This window comes from Bos taurus, chromosome 23, assembly GCF_002263795.3.
Source record: "Bos taurus isolate L1 Dominette 01449 registration number 42190680 breed Hereford chromosome 23, ARS-UCD2.0, whole genome shotgun sequence".
NCBI lineage: Eukaryota > Metazoa > Chordata > Mammalia > Artiodactyla > Bovidae > Bos > Bos taurus.
In genome coordinates this window covers 6,038,448-6,060,613 of record NC_037350.1, presented here as the reverse complement: position 1 = coordinate 6,060,613, position 22,166 = coordinate 6,038,448, and the positions used below count along the sequence as shown (strand labels likewise).

The following is a 22,166-nucleotide window of genomic DNA, read 5'->3' as shown; positions in this document are numbered from 1 at the left end:
GTGGAGTAGCTCCTCTCGGCCCTCCTGTGCCCGCGCAGCTGCTGCTCCTTGGACGTGGGGTTGCTCCTCTCAGCCGCCGCCCCTGACCTTGGATGTGGGGTAGCTTCTCTTGGCTGCTCCTGCGCTGTCACAGCCTGGCGCTCTTGGCCATTGCCCCTGATCTTGGGCAAGGGGTAGCTTCTCTCGGCCATGCTTCTGTGCGGTCTGTCACAGCCAGCATGCTTTTGCGTGGTCCATCGCAGACTATACAGTCCTTGGAATTGTCCAGGCCAGAATACTGGAGTGGGTAGCCTTTTCCCTTCTCCATGGGATCTTCCAAACCCAGGGGTTGAACCCAGGTCTTCCACATTGCTTTTGGATTCTTTACCAGCTGAGCCACAAGGGAAGCCCAGGAATACTGGAGTGGGTAGCTTATCCCTTCTCCAGGGGAATCTTCCCAACCAGGAATTGAACTGGAATTTCCTGCATTCCAGGTGGATTCTTTACTAACTGAGCTATCAGGGAAGCCCCAAAATCAAACTAATGGTTACCAAATAGGAAAGTTGGCGGCAAGGGAGAGATTATATTACATTAGGGTAAGCATATATACACTACTATATATATTAATGGAGAAGGCAATGGCACCCCACTCCAGTACCCTTGCCTGGAAAATCCCATGGATGGAGGAGCCCGGTAGGCTGCAGTCCATGGGGTCGTGAAGAGTCGGAGACGACTGAGAGACTTCATTTTCACTTTTCACTTTCCTGCATTGGAGAGGGAAATGGCAACCCACTCTAGTGTTCTTGCCTGGAGAATCCCAGGGACGGGGGAGCCTGTTGGGCTGCCGTCTATGGGGTCACACAGAGTCGGACATGACTGAAATGACTTAGCATATATATTAATAAAATAGATAATCAATAAGGACCTACTGTATAACACAAGGAACTTGGCTCAATATTCTGTAATAACCTACATGGAAAACGAATCTGAAAAAGCATAGGTATATGTTTATGTGTAACTGAGTGACCTTGTTGTACACCTGAAATTAAGACAACATTGTAAATCAAGTATACTCCAATATAAAATAAAAATTAAATAAAAAATACTAAATAAAAAGAGCTGTTTGAAATCTCTGTTGACATTCATTAAAACACACCTTTAAAGCATATATAAATATATACATAAAACACATATTTATGTGTACATACACATGCATAGGGCTTCCCTGGTGGCTCAGATGGTAAAGAATCTGCCTGCAGTGCTGAAGGCTCAGGTTCGATCCCTTGGTCCATAAGATTCCTTGGAGAAGGGAATTGCTGCCCATTCCAGTATTCTTTCCTAGAGAATTTCATGGACAGAGGAGCCTGGCAGGTTACAGTCCATGGGGTCACAGACAGTAGGACATGATATAGTGACTAATGCACACACACTAACACGCAAAGGTCTCTAAGATTGTTTTTGCTCCAGAACAGTAAAGACTAAGTTTGATTATGGAGGCAACTCTGTAGAGCATTAAGGACACTTAATTTAAAGACAGGCTTAGGTGCAGAAGCTGGTCCTTGCCCTGCTCCCTGGGTGATCTTTGGCAGGTTATTTAATCTCTCTAAATCTCAGTTTTCTCACTAGAGTAATAACAGTTTCCTCCCTGTCCTGTTGTTAGGATTAAGAAGACACTGTGTCTGCTTCCTAGTAGGCTACTCATTTTACATGTTCTTTAATATCTATAAAAAATTGTATTTTCCTGAACTTTTTAATTTATTACCTTAATCTGTTTTAAGAATTAGTTTTTAAAAGTATAATATGAAGCTAATTCTAATTAGGGCATTAGTGAGTACTGATCAAGGACATGATGTACTTTTACCCTTATCATTCCAATTTATTATTCTTTTTAGACAATGCTCCAATTATTCCTAGAAGACAAGCAATTGAATAAAAATGAGAAGGGAAAGAGAAATGTGACCATAGGAGGGAAAATTTTATTTCTTTGATAAATGTGATAACATTCTTATGACGTTAGATAGTATGATTCTGTTTGCACCAAGAAAGTCAGACAGGTAGTTGGGAGTTTGGTTTTACATTTACATGGGTTTCACATACATTTTAATTCTATAGGGTTATGTAAAACATGTAGTTTGAAATAATAATTTTCTATTTGGTAAATATCGAGGAAAGACAAGGTACATGAACAAATGTTTCGATTGTGGAAGGTGATTATAGACAATTCCCTAGATTTATGGAGAACTTGGATTACAACAAGGCTGAGAGTGGCTTTCGGGTACCGGGAAAGCGCACTTTACCTTCCTTATGAGATGAGTTTTAATGCCTGTGAATGCTTCAGATTTGGGAGGCCTGTGTGATGGAGCTTTATTATGAGTCCCTGGCACAGTGCTACCTTTCAAATTTAGCTTTTTCCTTTTTGTAGCTTGGTATATTATTATTATGATCCTGTTTTATTTCTGTTTTCTAATCTAATACCTTCTATGGTAGGTATGTCATTACATTCTTAGTTACGTCCGACTCTTTGCGACCCTGTAGACTATAGCTTGCCAGGCTTCTCTGTCCATGGAATTACCCAAGCAAGAATACTGGAATGGGTTGCCATTTCCTTCTCCAGGAATCTTCCTGACCCAGGGATTTAACCTGCATCTCTTATGCCCCCTGCATTGGTAGGTGGGTTCTTTATCACTAGGTTAGGTATTGTCCTCAAAATTTTAAATATGATAGAGTTCACATGAAGGTTAGGTAAAGTGTATGTTTGTGAACTTTCAAGATTGCACCTTGAAAGACAGAGTACTTTCAAAATAATCACTAATCATTTTTAGAAAGTATGTATTAGGTTGGCCAAAGGATTTATTCAGGTTTTCCATAAGATGCTATGGAAAAACCCAAATAAAATTTGTGACCAATAATAGAAGCTTACTGTGTTGTAATCTAGGCTCAGGATTTTATCTTCTGCTCCAGGAGTATAACAATTCTGATGGATGAACGAACTCGGAGGTTTTGTTAAAAGCATGTGTTGCTATGATGATTTACATGTCTCTGAACAAAAACATGTAGGATACGATTGACTCCTTCTATAAGAGAAGGTCAAAGAGAAGGTCCGGCCAAGTCTATGTTTTACTAACAAAGGGAGAGGTGGCAGAAAAAATAAATTTTATAGATGATGAGTGAGTTCAGTTCAGTTCAATCGCTCAGTCATGTCCGACTCTTTGCGACTCCATGAATCGCAGCACGCCAGGCCTCCCTCTCCATCACCAACTCCCGGAGTTCACTGAGACTCACATCCGTCGAGTCAGTGATGCCATCCAGCCATCTCATCCTCTGTCGTCCCCTTCTCCTCCTGCCCTCAATCCCTCCCAGCATCAGAGTCTTTTCCAGTGAGTCAACTCTTCCCATGAGGTGGCCAAAGTACCGGAGTTTCAGCTTTCACATCATTCCTTCCAAAGAAATCCCGGGGCTGATCTCCTTCAGAATGGACTGGTTGGATCTCCTTGCAGTCCAAGGAACTCTCAAGAGTCTTCTCCAACACCACAGTTCAAAAGCATCAATTCTTCGGTGCTCAGCTTTCTTCACAGTCCAACTCTCACATCCATACAGGACCACTGGAAAAACCATAGCTTTGACTAGATGGACCTTTGTTGGCAAAGTAATGTCTCTGCTTTTGAAAATGCTATCTAGGTTGGTCATAATTTTCTTCCAAGGAGTAAGTGTCTTTTAATTTCATGGCTGCAGTCACCATCTGCAGTGATTTTGGAGCCCCAAAAAATGAAGTCTGACACTGTTTCCACATCTATTTCCCATGAAGTGATGGGACCGGATGCCATGTACTACCTGTGAATCTAAACGAAAACTTTAATTCATTTGATCCTCAAAATAAATGTATCAAATGTTATTTTCATCCCCATGATTCTAATAATTAGGTTAATAATGTTTCTGTGTATACATGAGTTGGCTGGATGTGAGCGAATGCAACCCTGATGGAATGTTGTTATCACAGCCAAGCTGTCCCTCCTGACTCCATCCCCACACTTTTCGTTTTAGCCCATCTTGTTCATCATCACCACTATTATCCTTCTAGGGCTGCCTACAGCCCTTCCCACTCCAAGCCTTTCATGACACCTCCATGAAGTCACAAAGGGTGACCCCTGGCATTATCTCCTTCTCTTCTCTCAGCTGCACCCCCTTTCCCTTGGCATCCGCTACAAATTGTGCAAGTCCCGTCATTCACTCCCTCTTCACAGCTGGAAAGGACTCCACCCATTTCTGCCTCTGGTCCTGCTTTTTGTTGCTTGTGTTCCTTAGACACTAGGGCAATTTGGCCACTTACTACATAATTTTGAACTGTTACTTAACTTCTTTTGGCCTCAGTTGCATTATCTGTGAAGGAAATAAATTGGATTACAGTCAGATTAAATTGTTTGATCTTGACTATTCAACTCTGCCATTTGCTGACACAAATAATATGTAGATGAATGAGCTTGAGTGTCCCATAACTGAGTCACTTTGCTGTACACCTGAAACTAACACAACATTGTAAAGCAACTCTCCCCCAATAAAAAAGTAAAATAAAATAACAAACAACCAAACCGGCTGTGGACCGGATTTAGCCTATTAGTCATATACTCAAACCCAAAGTCTCCTTTCAGTGCTAAGGTTTTATAAAAAAAATAGAAAGCCATTTCTATTCCCAACATTCAAGGGCTGAAGTTTTCCCTCACAGTGTAGCTTCATTAGATATTACCCTAGTTCATTGTCACTGATGATGATGGATAGTTTTGGTCCTACAGTCTCTCCCAGCACATTTCTCATGGTGCAGACATCTCCGCACATAATCTGTTAACGTAGTAAATGCAGAGGAATACTTCTCCCAGTTTCTCAGCAGGCCGTTCTGACCAGGGCATGAACTGAGTACAACCTTGTCATCAATTTCCTCCATAATCCTTTCTGTAGGTCAAATTAAATGTGATAGTACACTAAGCAATCCTTTTGCTTCCTGAAATATTACAATAGGGTAGTGTAAGCAACATTCCTGCAACTCAATAAACAGTGTTGTTTGGATGACTAATTAAGGAGCACACAAAATATACAATCTTCTTTGACACTTTCATACAAAAACTGATCTTTCAGAAATCTCCATATGCTATTTCAACCAATGATAAAGTTTATAGCTCCCTGGCAGAATGCATCAACAAAATAGCCAATCTTAGATTCGGTGAACCCTGGCTTGATGGACATTTTGTTTCAGTAGAAAAATGAAGGAGGATGGGGGAGACCATCATTTTATTTTGCTTTCCCATGCAAACTATTCTCATTCATCTCTGATCTAGCATTAATTAACACTTTGTGATGGCTCTCCGTCCTATTCAAGATGGCCATGCTCGCCAAGCCTGAGTAATTTTTTGAATGAAGTTACTAAGTGTCGCCACTAGAACATTCATAAAACAACAAGTCCCTGTGTATCTTTGCCTCATTATTACTGAAGTTATCTTTCAAATCTTTGTGTTAAAGCCCTAATTATCTGGCTGTAGTCTCACCTTTAAAAGTGTAGTCCTATATCCAGAGTAGTCTTATCATTGTTATGACTTGAAACTCATTTGGTGGTTTCTTTATACTTATATCCTATCTGACTTTCATTTCCTCAATAAGAAGGGTTGGAGTTTCATATCAGGCTCTCTTAATGTATCTGTTCCCTGTTTTCCTCCAAAATTTCCGGTTTTAGTTGTCTGTACTGCATCAAATTTCTTTACATGTCCACTGTTTAGAAACTTTGCTTTTTATCTGTCTGGATCTGTATTCACTAATATGGAACTGGTCTGCCCAGAAAACATGAGTTTGAATTCCTCTTTTCAGTCTATTGGATAAATGCTGGGACCCCAGAAGTGAAAATTATCTGAAACATTGCAACATTTTGATCTAGATATTTGGATCAGAGTGTAATATACTTACCATCAATATAATATTTTTTTCTTCTTGTCATTCCAAATTCTTAGCTGGATTTAAAGAACTTGATTCTTAAGCAAATATGATCTTGACTTGGTAGGTTAGAAAATAATTGTTCTCATCACAGAATTCCTTACTTTGCATGTGTGTGTGTGCTCAGTCATTCACTTGTATCCACCTCTTTGTGACCCCATGGATTGTAGCCCACCAGCCTCCACCAGGCTCCTCTGTCCATGGGATTTTCCTGGCAAACATCCTGGAGGGGGTTGCAATTTCCTCCTCCCAGTTCTCACTCTGCAGAAAGTCACTTTCACCATTATTTTAAGTCATCAGCTTTCCTTCTCTATTTCAGTGTTTTACTTGTCAGAACCCCTGAACAACCATGAATTTAAAAGTTAATAAGGAGAACCACTATCAGTAGAGAGAACTCCCAAGAAGAACAAGCAGTTCTGTAATTACAGCCTTGGTGTTGCTCAGTCAACCCAGTTGTCAGGAACACATCTTTGTATCATGTGACGTGTACATCAAGATTTGCCATATTTGATGAACCCTCCTGCTCATTCAACCTTGAAATCCTGCAGTTAGCCTCAAGTCCTTCTCCCTTTCAGTTGGTATATATTAGCCAGTAAATTCCCTCCCTTTTATCTCCAAAATACTCTCAAACCTATGCCTTCCTGTTCATTCCCAGTACTTGCTCAAAAAAGTGTCTATTGAGGGTTGCCTCTGTGATAGTCACTTTTTCAGGAGTTGGAGACACAACCGTTAAAAGAATCAGCATTTGCCTGAGAGAGCTTCCATTCTTACTGGGCATTTCATTATGTCTTGCTTTAACGACAACATTCATCTTAAGCTGTGGGATTAAGATGAATGAATCCTCCCTCTGGAATCTATTCCTATGCTAACACCAAAGTTGTCCCCGGATCATGTGACAACCCAAATTTGGATGACTCTTTATCAGCAGCTTTGTAAATGCCAAGCATTATAGCCTGGAGTGCTCCTTATGGGCTGAGCCACTCCCACCGCTGTTCTCCAGTCCCCCGGCCTAAGTGCTGCTGTGAGAATAGGCTGCAATAGCCTTTTCACTGCTCTCTTGCGACTTTGCACTAAGTGCTTACAATTCTACACTCCATTTCCACCTGAGGAATTTCTGTTCCACTCTGTGAAAGGAGTGGTCTTTGCCCTCACTGTTAATTTCTTCATCTGTAACCTATAGAAAAGTTGTGAAACACTCTTTCAAAAAGGTAGCAATTATAGAGTTCAATTTATTCTTATATTTTTCCATACAATAGCATATTAGTTTTGAATATACAGCATAGAGATTCAATATTTTTATACATTAATAAATGATCACCATAAGTCTAGTTACAACCTATCACCATACAAAGTTATGACAATGTTATTGACTATATTCTCTAAGTTGTGTATTTCATGTCTATGACATTTTTTTTTTACTATTTTTTAATTTTTATTTTTGAACCAATTCAGTATAATTAAGATTTATACAATTTCACACAACAGTAGGATACAAATTCTATTCAAGTTCCCATAGATTATAAACTAGAAGACACTGGAACATATTCAGGGACATGAACAAGATACAAAAATTCATTTGTTTTTCATTTCCCAACATCACTCCCATTAGATAATCAGCATCTTGAAGGGAGAAGATATATTTTCTTTGTACTAAAAAGTAGTTTGCTGAATAAAGGCATAAATAAATGGATGAAGTACACAAGAGATTCTGTGCTTTAATATTAAAAAATACTTATAGGAATATCAATATTACTTTAAGAAAATTGCACATTCAGTTTTCTCTTATTTACCATGTCAAAGATGACCAACATTGGACAAATGGGTCTTAATGGCAAAAGCAAGTGAAACCAAAGGAGAGAGAAAAAATCATTTAAAATATTATATTGATACAAAGTACTTATTTAGTTCCAATGATTTTACTATCTAGACAGAACTTAAAACAGCATTTTAGGAAGTCTAATATCATTTAGTACAGTTGTCTGAAAAGAATAACATCCTTTTCAAAGGGAATAACCTTAGCAATACAAAATCTTATATCATTCTTTAATGTTTACTTTGTAGAATTTATGGTCTCTCTAACAAAGACTTAATATTATGCAAAAGAGTAATGTTTCCAGAACGACCTGAAAGTAAGCATATAAGATAAACCCAGAAGGCAGAGTTTAAGTTATGCATATCCATATATCCACTCTTCTTTAAAGGTTTTTTTCCCACATAGGTCATTACAAAACATTGCATAGAGTTACCTGTGCTATATAATAGATCCTTATTAGTTATATTATTTATAGCAATGGGCTTCCCAGGTGGCGCTAGTGGCAAAGAACTTGCCTGCCAATTCAGGAGACATAAGACACGTGGGTTTGATCCTGTGCAGAAGAGCATGGGAACCCACTCCATTATTTTTTCTGAGAGAATCCCATGGACAGATGGAGCCTGGCAGGCTACAGTTCATAGGGTCACAAAGAGTCAGACATGACTGAAGACTTAGCACGTATGCACACATACATAGTAGTATGTATATGTCAATCCCAATCTCCCAAGTCATCCCTCCCTAAGAAACAGTCTCAGGGACTTCCCTGGTGGTTCAGTAGTTAATTAAGGTGGTCCCCTTCCATTTCAGGGGACGTGGGCTTGATGCCTGACTGAGGAACTGGGATCCCACGTGCCCTGTGGGGTAGCGCCCCAAATTGGAATAATTTATATAAAACATCTTTATTTTAAAAAGGAAAAATCTCAGCAAAGGACAGTTAAGGTACTGGTCTATTTAAACAAATATTTGTGAATACTTCTCAAATTGAACAGGCACAAGGGAAGCAAAGAAGAGTGTAAACAGGTTTTGAGCAATATTAATGTAAAGAAAATCCTCATGTCCTCAAAGACATTTGTTGTCTGATGAGTAGATATTTGTAAAAATATATACACATTCCTAAAATTTTCAACCTGTTGGTACAATGGCAAGCAAAATCCAGTACCACAATTCAGGAAAGTATAAATGTGTGTGTGTGTGTGTGTGTATTCACTATATATTATTCATATATATATATATATGCATTCACTATGATATTAATAATCTAGGGTCTGATTCTTCCCAGTCATGCAGAGCCTGGGATATTTAGAAAATAACCCACACGTCTACCTTTCTATAACACTTCTTTGTGACTTTATGGGATATTTGGTTACCATCTTAGGAACTGTCCACAGAAGACAGAGGAAAGAAAAGATCGCTGAAGGTTGTCGTGCAAACGTTAGAGTCTCTGATGGATGAAACTTGCTTTTCATTTGACACAGAGGCTGTAACACAGGGAAACTGAACAATAGCTTCTGTGCGGAGGTGTGATATGTTCTTTCTGACTGAATGTTGCATAAAGGTCAACATCCTTTGTTTATAATTTTTTTTCACAAGCATCCAAACCCCTGAAATTATCAGCTTTATCCTACTTATTTCCTTTTCCTCTCTCACTTTTATTGAAGGATTTAATGAACTTTTCTGTCTACCTTGAGAATGTTTATAATAATTTGAACACTGACTTTCTCCCTGGGTTAAAAATGATTGGTGCTCAAAATAATGCATCTTAAAATGATAATAAATAGCAATACTACTTAAAAGAAATTTAAGGCAACTCCAAAGAGTTGATAGATTTATAAGATAAGAATGCTTGCTATTATATCATTAAAATATGATTTAGATAGTCATAAAAATATTAGGAACATATGAAAAATATGACACTTGAAAAACAGCAAAAGTGAAAGTTTTTACTTCTTAGATATCTACAGAATGGTTTATTTACTTTTTTTCCAGTGATATAGAATAAGAAAAATTATACAACTACACTTCTTCCTTGTGAGAAAATGCTGTTTCTTAGGGCTGTTAGGATTACGGTTGCCCCTAGAACAACGCTGAGGTTAAGCACGAGCCCCACATGCTTGGAATCCTGAATGTGACTTTACAGGCTGTTCTCAGCACCCATGCTTCAGCATCCATGGATTCAACCAACCTCAGACCCTGTGGTATTGTAGTAGGTATTTAGTGAAAACAAACTCCACACAAGTGGCCCTATGCAATTCAAGCCCATATTATTCAAAGGTCCACTGGAGTTAGTCTTTGATTGTTGGTAATGGAATTATCGTGTAGTCATCATTTTGGTATATCTTAACCCCATATGCAGTTGTGGATCTTCATGCTCCAAAACAGTCTCAGCATTTCTGAGAGTGCTAGGAATATCTAAAATGGGCTTATGATACATGCAATTCTTACTTCATGGTGTATTTTGCCATTATGTCTTTTCAATTCCTTCTGGTATACTGCTTTGTCTTCCCATGCACCATTCCCAATGCAGTGGAGCCTAGGAAGGTAGAAATCTCTTACAAAGTGGGAAAGAAACTTTTATGCATTTCTATCATTACCCTCTATTTTTGAGTATTACTAAAAGTGTTTTATGGCATACACAGCTTTTAGTGAAATAGCTTTTTCAGATTTTAATAAAAAGCCTGACCTGTTTCTGCCCCAACTCCAAACTTAGCTGAGTTCATTATGGAGCTCTATTTGGACATATCTGAGTGACAGGGAATGGATTATACTCTCAATGGCTCCTCCTCCTTGTTGACAAATGTTTAACTACTGGATTGAGCTCATTGTGTCTAGATACCTCTTTCTCTAATGGAAGTTCTTTCCTGTGAGGCTCTTTAGTGCCTCAAGCATGATGTACCTCAACTTCTTACCACGTCTGATGGATCTCAGATGTGGGGGTCCTCTCCTGCCTATATTGTTTTGGAGTCAAGTGGCTCCTTAGATTCTTCTTATTTAGTTGTGTATTTTGTATTTCATATAAATAACTAAAGTAATTAGTGGACTGACCGCCTGAAAGAACATTTTCTTGAGTGGTCCAGAATTTGACCTTCCTGAAATTGACATGATAGCCATCATGAGCAGAAAATGAGCAACTCAACCTTTCAAATATGATCTACTGGTAGAAGCATACAATGACTCTTGAATATTTGGGGTCAAATCATTTGACTGGTAAAATTTTCAGTGTCAGTACCTTATTTAGAAAAGTTACAAGAATGTAGATGTAATTATAAAGTTGAAAAATGATTTTGAAAACTGAATCAGTTTGAAAAGTGAAAGTGTTAGTCACTCAATCATGTCCAACTCTTTTGCGAACCCACAGCCTGTGGCTTGCCAAGCTTCTCGGTCCATGGAATTCTCCAGGCAGGAATACTGGATTGGGTTGCCATTTGCTTCTCCTGGAGATCTTCCTGACCCAGGGATTGAAGTCAGGTACCCTGCATTGCAGGCAGATTCTTTACCATCTGAGCCACAGGGGAAGAAGGAGGAGATAACCTCTTAGTCACAGGATCAAATGATCCATTATTTGATCATTATTATTGCATTATTACTTATTCTCATGAATGCCCCCAATATCCTTACAATAAACCTGCCGTCTTTAAACAATACTTCTATGGTACCGCAGTATCATTCTTTTTATACCCTATTAAAAACAGCTTTCTGGGAAATGGACATACTGATAATATTTGAACAACAAATTCATATCTTTTCCAGAATGTTTTTTATACAATGGAAAACCACTCTGATGTTGAGATTTGGGATATTAGGGATTAATTTATGTGAATAGGATTATTTTCCCATAATCCACCAAAGCACATAGAAATGGTGATCAATATGCTTTTTCCACATAAAACTCATGCCATTCATGACACATTGTAGTTGGGGACTGAATGTTTATAAGAGAAGCAACATAACATATTGAGAAGAACATGGGGTTTGGAGTTGTGGTTCAACATCCCCACTCTGGGATCTTGGACAAATCTTGACATTTCATTAGTAAATAGAACATGTTAGTAACATCTATGTCCCTGGCTTTAATCAAGAGAAAAAGAAGAGGTATTTTAAGTCTTGATTTTTTTTTTGTTAATGAATTGTTATCTGTTACATTGAGAATGTACCAGTACTGAGAATCATCCTCATCATTCAGTCTTTAAGTCATGTTTGACTCTTTGCAACCCCGTGACTGTAACATGCCAGGCTCCTCTGTCCTTCACTGTCTCCCACAGTCTGCTCAAATTCATGTGCATTGAGTCAGTGAAGGGGCTTCCTTCATAGCTCAGTTGGTAAAGAATCCGCCTGTAATCCAGAAGACCCCAGTTTAATTCCTGGGTTGAGATGATCCACTGGAGAAGGGAAAGGCTAGCCACTCTGGTATTCTTGGGCTTCCCTGGTGGCTCAGCTGGTAAAGAAACCTCCTGAAATGCAGGAGACCTGGGTTCAAGATCTGGGTTGGGAAGATCCCCTGGAGAAGGGATAGGCTACCCACTCCAGTACTCTGGCCTGGAGAATTCCATGGACTGTATAGCCCATGGGGTTGCAAAGAGTCGGACATGACTGAGAAAACTTTCACTTTCCACTGAGTCAGTTATGCTATCTAACCGTCTCATACTCTGCCACCCCTTTCTCCTTTTTCCTTCAATCTTTCCCAGCATCAGGGTCTTTTCTAATTTGTCAACTCTTCACATCAGGTGGCCAAAATATTAGAGCTTCAGCATCAGTCCTTCCAATGAATATTCAGGAGTGATCTCCTTTAGGATTGACTTGTTTGATCTCCTTGATGTCCAGGGGACTCTCAAGAGTCCAACACGACAGTTCAAAAGCATCAATTCTTCAGTGTTCAGCCTTCTTTACAGTCCAACTCTCACATCTGTACATGACTACTGGAAAAACTATAGCTTTGACTATATGGACCTTTGTCAGCAAAGTGACACCTTTGCTTTTTAAAACACTGTCTAGGTTTGTTATAGCTTTCCTTCCAAGGAGCAAGCATCTTTTAATTTCATGGCTGCACTCATCATCCACAGTGATTTTGGAGCCCAAGAAAATAAAATTTGTCACTGCTTCCACTTTTTCCCCTTCTATTTTCTATGAAGTGATGGGACTGGATGCCATGATCTTAGATTTTTTAATGTTGTGTTTTAAGCCAGCTTTTTCACTTTCCTCCTTCATCCTCATCAATAGGCTCTTTAATTTCTCTTCATTTTCTGCCACTTTCTCCCCTTCACTTACTGAGAATATAGGATTTGATTTCCATATGCGCATGTATATAGAGAAATTTCACATTAGTCATATAGCCATTTTATAAAATAATATATGCATATGAATATTTTTGCAAAAACACACTTTTACAGCAATTATCTTTATTTACATTGTGGTTTTATCAGTATTCTTGGAGAATTTTAGTAGAGTTTCAGAAGATGAGATGTAGAGAGGAGATATCTTTCAGTACTTTAAACCCTTGCATCCCAGCTGCCCTAAGGTTTATTTCCTTTCATCAATAAGTTTGATTTCAAGCCATTTGGACTAGTTAAGTGGACTCTTAAAAAGTCAATGATGTTTTGATTAAAAAGAAACAGTACATTCACCTTTATGTAGGCAATGATGATAGCTCCATAATGAAACATGGTGGGACAGAGGGAAATAGAAAAGATATAATTCCCACAATAATTTGTGTTTCATCAAGATGCAGCTCAAGTATTTTTAACCATGCTAATAATTTTTATTATTATTTCTAGATGGGGCACACTAAGAGGAGCACAGGGGCAGAAAGAAAAATTTTGGGTATGTAACACTTTCCAATTGAATTCCTGCTGTGAAGTGAGTATTTTAGAATCATCTGTGTCTCTACTCCCTGTTTTATATTCTTTAGTCATATCCTAAATCACTGTACTATTGCTTGTAATATTGGTATTTTCTCCAGGACGAAATCCATTGTAATCATTTATGTTATAGTAATAGTTTTCAACTCTTTTTAAAAATATAAATTTATTTATTTTAATTAGAGGCTAATTACTTTACAATATTGTAGTGGTTTTGCCAAACATTGACATGGATCCACCAGGGGTGTACATTTGTTCCCCATCCTGAGCCCTTCTCCCACCTCCCTTCCCCTCCCATCCCTGAGCGTCATCCCAGTGCACCAGCCCCAAGCACCCTGTCTCATGCATCAAACCTGGACTGGCGATTCGTTTCACTTATGGTAATATACATGTTTCAATGCCATTCTCCAAAATCATCCCACCCTCGCCCTCTCCCACAGAGTCCAAGAGACTGTTCTGTACATCTGTGTCTCTTTTGCTGTCTCGCGTACAGGGTTATCATTACCATCTTTCTAAATTCCTTATATATGCGTTAGTATACTGTATTGGTGTTTTTCTTTCTGGCTTACTTCACTCTGTATAATAGGCTCCAGTTTCACCCACCTCATTAAAACTGATTCAAATGTATTCTTTTTAATGGCTGAGTAATATTCCAATGTGTATATGTACCACAGATTTCTTATCCATTCATTGCTTCCATGTACTGGTTATTATAAATAGTGCTGCGATGAACATTGGGGTACACGTGTCTCTTTCAATTCTGGTTTCCTCGGTGTGTATGCCCAGCAGTGGGATTGCTGGATCATAAGGCAGTTCTATTCCCAGTTTTTTAAGGAATCTCCACGCTGTTCTCCATAGTGGCTGTACTAGTTTGCATTCCCACCAACAGTGTAAGAGGGTTCCTTTTTCTCCACACCCTCTCTAGCATTTATTGCTTGTAGACTTTTGGATCGCAGCCATTCTAACTGGCGTGAAATGGTACCTCATTGTGGTTTTGATTCGCATTTCACTGATAATGAGTGATGTTGAGCATCTTTTCATGTGTTTGTTAGCCATCTGTATGTCTCCTTTGGAGAAATGTCTGTTTATTTCTTCAGCCCATTTTTTGATTGGGTTGTTTACTTTTCTGGAAATGAATTTCAGGAGTTGCTTGTATATATTTGAGATTAATTCTTTGTCAGTTGCTTCATTTGCTATTATTTTCTCCCATTCTTAAGGCTGTCTTTTCACCTTGCTTATAGTTTCCTTTTCAACTCTTCTTATTTCAAATTGTAACAGTGAATCAGTATTTTTTCAAAATGAAGTAAAAATAAAATCTTGTCTGTTATCATCTATATAAACTTAAAAAATTGATCAGTGTTCTCTCATATATGTCAATCAACTTTGTATTCTTACATTATTTTTGTTATGGTTGATGCTTTTGTAGAATATACATGTAGAGTTTTATTTTCTTTTTCACCAACTTATAACACACATGTTTCTTTACTGAGAAAAAACAATCATTAGCCTAAAATTACAGAAAGTTATATGTAAGAAACAGTTTGAAGAAGACTGAAATTATTCCCTGATTGACTACAATAAACTTTGATGAACTATCCTAGGTCCTTATAACATGTACCCTTTGTGTGTATGTGTGCCAAGTTGCTTCAGTCATGTCACACTCTGTGACCCTATGGACTGTAGCCCACCAGGCTCCTTGGTCCATGGGATTCTCCAGGCAAGAATCCTGGAGTGGGTTCCCATGCCCTCCTCCAAAGAATCTTTCTGACCCGGGGATAGAATCCGTGTCTCCTGCAGTTCCTGCATTGCGCTTGGATTCTTTACTGCTGAGCCACTAGGGAAACTCCATACAGCCTTTATTCTGTCAGAAATAAAGTTTAGGTAATGCTGTTTATCATCAGTTCAGTTCAGTCACTCAGTCGTGTCTGACATTTTGCGACCCCATGGACTACAGTATGGCAGACTTCCCTGTCCATCACCAACTTCCAGAGCTTGCTCAAACCCATGTCCATTGAGTCGGTGATGCCATCCAACCATCTCATCCTCTGTCATCCCCTTTTCCTCCCGCCTTCACTCTTTCCCAGCATCAGGGTCTTTTCCAATGAGTCAGTTCTTTGCATCAGGTGGCTATAGTATTGGAGTTTCAGCTTCAACATCAGTGCTTCCAATGAATATTCAGGACTGATTTCCTTTGGGATGGACTGGTTGCATCTCCTTGCAGTCCAAGTGACTCTCAAGAGTCTTCTCCAACATGACAGTTCAAAAGCATTAATTCTCTGATGCTCAGCTTTCTTTATAATCCAACTCTTACATCCATACATGACTACTGTATGCTGCTGGTGCTGCTATTGCTGCTGCTAAGTCGCTTCAGTCATGTCCGACTTTATGTGACCCCATAGACGGCAGCCCACCAGGCTCTCCTGTCCCTGGGATTCTCCAGGCAAGAATACTGGAGTGGGTTGCCATTTCCTTCTCCAATGCATGAAAGTGAAAAGTGAAAGTGAAGTCGCTCAGTTGTGTCTGACTCCCAGTGACCCCATGGACTGCAGCCTACCAGGCTCTTCTGTCCATGGGATTTTCCAGGCAAGAGTACTGGAATATGTCTATTTATCATAGAATTTTAATTTGAATATATGCATTAGAAGGCAAATTATAACTTACAAAATACTAAATATTAGGGCTTGTGCTCACTCGAGTGACTCTTGTTAATTAGATTTTTCCAAAAGGCACTCACAAAAAATCAGTCACCCAAGTGTGTGGTCACCACCTGTATTTGTCTTGTTGATATATAGAGGTGTTATGCCATTGAGTATGGGCTTCCCAGGTGGCTCAGTGGTAAAGAATCTGCCTGCAATGCAGGAGACATGGATTGGATCCCTGTGTTGGGAAGATCCCCTTGTGGAGTGCATAGCAACCTACTCTATTATTCTTGGCTGAAGAATCCCATGGACAGAGGTGCCTGGTGGGTCACAAAGAGTCATACATGATTTAGCAACTTAGTAGGCATGCACACATGACCTTGAATAGAATGATGCTTTTTTGTATTTAAACTTAGCTTTCTAAAATATCATTTTCCTTATTAAAATACAGTTGAGGTAGTCAATAATTAACATTAGTGTTCAACAGTTAATATTTATAATATTTGAAAGAGAATATATTATTTGAGCCTCCTGGAATATTTCTGAATGCTGGGATATTATGAGTAGTTAAGGGAAGGGGAAGACAGAGTGTCTACATTGCTGCCAGAAGTGGGGAAGGACAAGCCTGAAGAGAGCCTGAAACATGCACGTGGTAGACATAGCCCTTGAAATATTTGCAACCAGGCACACACACACACACACACAAAACTAAGTTTAACCAAACTTTCCTGTAGCCCTGACCCTGCTCAGTTCTTGACTAAATTGAGGGGTTCCATTCTTCACCATATCACTCTTAAAGAAGAAAAGATTGACCTTCTTTAGGAAATAATCTCAGTGTCAATATCTATGCAGTTAGCCCTCCATATCTGCCAGTTCTGCATCCACAGATTCAACAAAACATATTTAAAAAATTCTACAGAGCTTCAAAAAGCAAAACTTGAATTTGCTGTACACTGACAACTATTTATATAGTATTTATATTGTTTTTTCAACTTTTTACATAACATTTACATTGCATTAGGTATTGTAAGTAACCTAGAGATGGTTTAAAGTATATAAGAGTATGTGTGCAGGTTATACACAAATATTATGCCATTTTATATAAAAGACTTGTCCAAAAAGCCCCACAATGTGAGAGTTGTGAGTTAAGTTTTATTTCGGGCAAAATAAGGACCATAGCCCAGGAGACAGCCTCTCAGATAGCTCTGAGAAACTGCTTGTAAGAGATGAGGAGGAGGTCTATATACATATGGTTTGGGTGAAGGGAGAGTACATGCAATCAAATACACGTTTTTGCAGAAGGTTGCTGCTAGTTTTGTGGAGGTAACAGCTAGTCATGAGGAGCAGATGTCTCCATTAAAGATTTTAGTGCTTTTCTAGATATGAGAAGATGCAAAAATTTAAGCTCATAAAATCTCCTGAAAATATTTAATTATCTAAAGGTCTGTTCTGCCAGTTTTCCAGAACACAGGGTACCTCGTTCCTGATCTCACCCCTGAACTCTTTTCAGGTGTGTTGAATCTCAGAGACTGCAGCGGCTAGTGACTTCATCCTTTTAGAGGCAGATGTGCTAGGCGTAGCTGCTCAGTCATGCCTGACTCTTTGTGACCCCATGGCCTGTAGCCCACCAGGCTCCTCTGTCCATGATATTCTCCAGGCAAGAATACTGGAGTGGGTTGCCATGTTGGAAAGTGTCAATTTTTAGTTGGCAGACTTGAGCAACTATGGATTTTGGTGCAGAGGAGAGGGGTCCCGTGGAACCAGTCCCCTACAGACATCAAGGGATAACTCTGATTATTATGGGCAAGTATATAGCATCGGAGAATGAAATGGCAACCCACTCCAGTGTTCTTGCCTGGAGAATCCCAGGGACGGGGGAGCCTGGTGGGCTGCCGTCTATGGGGTCGCACAGAGTTGGACAGGACTGAAGCGACTTAGCAGGAGCAGGAGCATATAGCATACATTTAAACATTTTGAGACACATGAAGCAGAAAACATGACAATAACCAAGGGAAAAGGCTATCAATAGAAGCAACAGATGTAATAACCATTGTAAAAAAATATTTAAAAATATAAAGGAAAAGATGGAGAATTTCATTGAATGGTTTCAGTATACAAAATAAAAGAGTTTTTGTACATATGAATGCAATGTCTGAAATTAAGAACTCAATGTATGGGTTAAATAGCATGCAAAATTAGATATCTTTAAAAAATGCAATAAAATATATCCAAGTTGCAGTACACAGAGGAAAATATAATGGAAAATCCAAAACACTAGTAAGAGATGGGTGGGACACATTCAGACTTTTGTTTGTTTGTTTTCGTTGGAGTATAGTTGCTTTACAATGTTGGGTTAGTTTCTGCTATACAATGAAGTAAATCATACATATATCATACATATGTCCCCACCCTCTTAGACCTCCTTCTCACTGCCCCATCCCACCCCTCTAGGTCATCACAGAGCACAGACCTGAGCTCCCTGTGCTGTGCAGCAGCTCCCCACCATTTTACACGTGGTAGAGTACATATGGAAATCCAGTCTCCCAGTTTATCCCATCCCACTTCCTTGCCCCGCCTCATGTCCACCTGTCTGCTCTCTGCATCTGCATGTCTATCTCACCCTGCAAATAGGTTCCTCTGCACCAGTTTCCTGGATTCCACATATATGTGTTAATATATGATATTTGTTTTTCTCTTCCTGACTTAATTCACTATATATATAACTATATTCTCAGAAGGATAAGAGAGAGAGGATGAGGCAGTATCAAAATCTGAAGAACTGATGGTCAAAAGTTTTCCAAAACTGAGAGACATCAACCTAAGTTCAGGAAGCTCAATAAACTCCAAGTAAGCAAAACTAGAATTTTATTGTATATCCATTGACAACTTTCTTCAAAGAAGGCAAATAGGAAACACTTTCATTCAAACAAAAGCTAAAATAACATAGCATAAAATATATAAATAAAAGTCATAGAAAAAAGAGAAAAACAAACCTACAATTTGGTTGCCTATTCCAGGATGTCTTACTTATAATTTTATACAGAAAACAGCTAAAATATAAGTAAAGATATAGAAGATTTTTTAAAAAGCTATTAGCTAGCTTAAAATTCATACAACACTAGACACAAATATTAATGGACAGTTTCTTGTGCATATGGAATGTTTCCCAAAGTTGACCATATGCTGGTTATAGGGAAAGTTCAACAAATTGAAAGCATTAAATTTTACAGAGTGTGATATGGAAAAACTTGTGTGTGTTAGCTAAAGCAGTACTGAATTTAATAGGAAATGCATGTATTTGAAAAATAAAAGGTTAAAATCAGTACATATATTAAAACAGGAAAAGCTGAAAATAGCAATTTAATAATCTAGATAAAGAACTCAAACCTCAAAAACAAACAAACAAACAAAAAATAGAAGGAAGGGAATTAAAAGGAAAAGGGCAGAAATCAATGAAAAAAGTGGACATACAATAGAGAATATCAAGAGAGTGAAGATTTGATTCTTTGATAAGATTAAATTCCTAGGAAAGCTTGCAAAGAAACCAAGAGAGAGAAAAAAAATCACCACAGAAATAAAAAAGGAAGGCTGTCTTCAATTCGATAGATATTGTTGTTGTTGTTATTCAGTCATTAACCCATGTCTAACTCTTTGCAACCCCATAGACTGCAGCATGCCAGGCCTCCCTGTTCCTCACTATCTCCCAGAGTTTGCTCAAGTTCATGTCCACTGGGTCAGTGATATTATCCAACCATCTCATCCTCTGCTGCCCTCCTCTTCTTTTCTCTTTAATCTTTCCCAGCATCAGGGTCTTTTCCAATGAGTCAGCTCTTCACATCAGGTTGCCAAAGTACTGGGCTTCAGCTTCAGCATCAGTCCTTCCAATGAATATTCAGGATTGATTTCTTTTAGGATTGACTGGTTTGATCTCCTTACAGTCCAAGGGACTTTCAAAGGCCTTCTCCAGCACCACAATTCGAAAGCATCATTCTCTGGCACTCAGCCTTCTTTATGGTCTAATTCTCACGACTGTACATGACTACTGGAAAGACCGTAGCTTTGACTATATGGACCTTTGTCGGCAAAGTGATGCCTTTGCTTTTTAATACAGTCTAGGTTTGTCATAGCTTTCCTTCCAAGGAGCAAGCATCTTTAAATTTCATGGCTGCACTCATCATCCACAGTGATTTTGGAGCCCAAGAAGAGAGAATCTGTCACTGCTTCCACGTTTTCCCTTTCCGTTTGCCATTAAGTGACAGGACTGGATACCATGATCTTAATTTTTTGGATGTTGAATTTTAAGCAAGCTTTTTCACTCTCCTTTTTCATGATTATTGAGGCTCTAAGATGCTATGCAAACATCATGCCACTATATTTGAAAATATAGATGAAATGGATAAATTCATTGGAAAACAAAGCATCAAAACTCATACAAGGTGAGACTAGAAAATCTAGCTATAATACAGTTTGAAAAGCTGACTGTATTAAAAAGAAATTCTTACCAAAAGCACCAGTCTCTAATCACTTCACTGGTAAATTCTTCCAAACATTTAAAGAACAAATAAAATCAATTTTATACCAGTATACCTTAGGAAAATAGAGAGCAGTTCCTGACTCATTTTACAAATCAGCATAACACCAATACCAAAACTTGACAGAGACAACTCAAGAAAGGAAAACTACAGGTCAATATCTCTTATGAATACAAAATTCTAAACAAAATATCACAGCTGTAAAATGTAAAAAGGGCAAATATTATAATCAAATGAGGTTTATAGCAGGAGTGTGAAGTTGGTTTTAAATGTAAAATCAATAAATACAGTTCATCACATTGCCAGACTAAAGATGGAAAAAAAATGCTTATCTTAATTGGTGTGTGTGTGTGTGTGTGTGAGTTACTCAGTCATGTCCAACTCTTTGCAACCCTATGGACTGTAGCCTGTCAGGCTCCTCTGTCCATGGAGTTTCCCCCCAGGCAAGAATACTGGACTGGGTTGCCATTTCCTTCTCCAGGGGATCTTTGCAACCTAGGGACTGAACCCAGATCTCCTGCACTGCAGGCAGATTCTTTACTGTTTGGGCCACCAGGGAAGCCTCATCTTATTAGGTGCCGAAATGTAATAATAACTGCTTTTTGCCACCTGCCCTCTCATAGATACTCTCATACATCCTCTCCAAACATAGCTGCAAGATCATTAGAGCAACAGTTTCCAATTTCTAGATTCTCTTTCAAAGGGCTCACATGATTAGCTTAGGCAGAATAATCTCCCTTTTAATTAATTCCCAGCCAATTGATTGGGGATTTGATCACATCTTCAAAACTTATTCAACTTTGTGAGACAACATGATCTAATAACAGGTGTGACATCCCATTATATCCTCAGGTCCTTTCCACAATCAAGTGAGAGGATTATATGGGGCAACCACACCAGGGAGCAGGAGTGTAGCTGTCATTGTAGAATTCTGCCGAACTCAGATGTCATTTATGATTTAAAAACCTCAGCAAATTAAGAAAAGAACCTACCTTCCCTAGACTTATAAAGTCTACTCTCAAAAACCCAGTAGCTAACATCATAATTAATGGTCAAATGCTGAACATTTCCCCCTTATCACTGAAAAGTAAAACATTTATTGTCATTTTTGTTAACATTTTATTGAAGGTTCCATCTAGTATAGTAAAACAAACAAACAAACAAGCAAGCAAAAAATAAACAAACAATAAAGGCAGAGTGTGGAAAGAAATACAACTGAAGTTATTTGCAAATGACATGGTTATGTGTATAGAAAATTTAAAAATACGTATAGAAATAAATTGTTAGAAACAGCATATTTGGCAAGCTTTCTTGATATTCAGTTCAGTTCAGTTGCTCAGTCATGTCTGACAAAGGATTAATCTTCAAAATATACAAG

The 22,166-nt window shown here is 38.6% G+C and overlaps 1 protein-coding gene across 4 annotated transcripts in view; it reads left to right on the top strand.

The window, feature by feature from the left end:
• The window catches only part of TINAG (tubulointerstitial nephritis antigen), a 106,090-nt gene that overhangs the window by 74,767 nt on the left and 9,157 nt on the right, over nt 1–22,166 (top strand). For all 4 annotated transcript variants that reach the window (XM_005223240.5, XM_010818036.3, NM_001035107.2 and 1 more), the window contains 1 exon segment: nt 13,534–13,579. In XM_005223240.5, the coding sequence (XP_005223297.1) occupies nt 13,534–13,579 (46 nt within the window).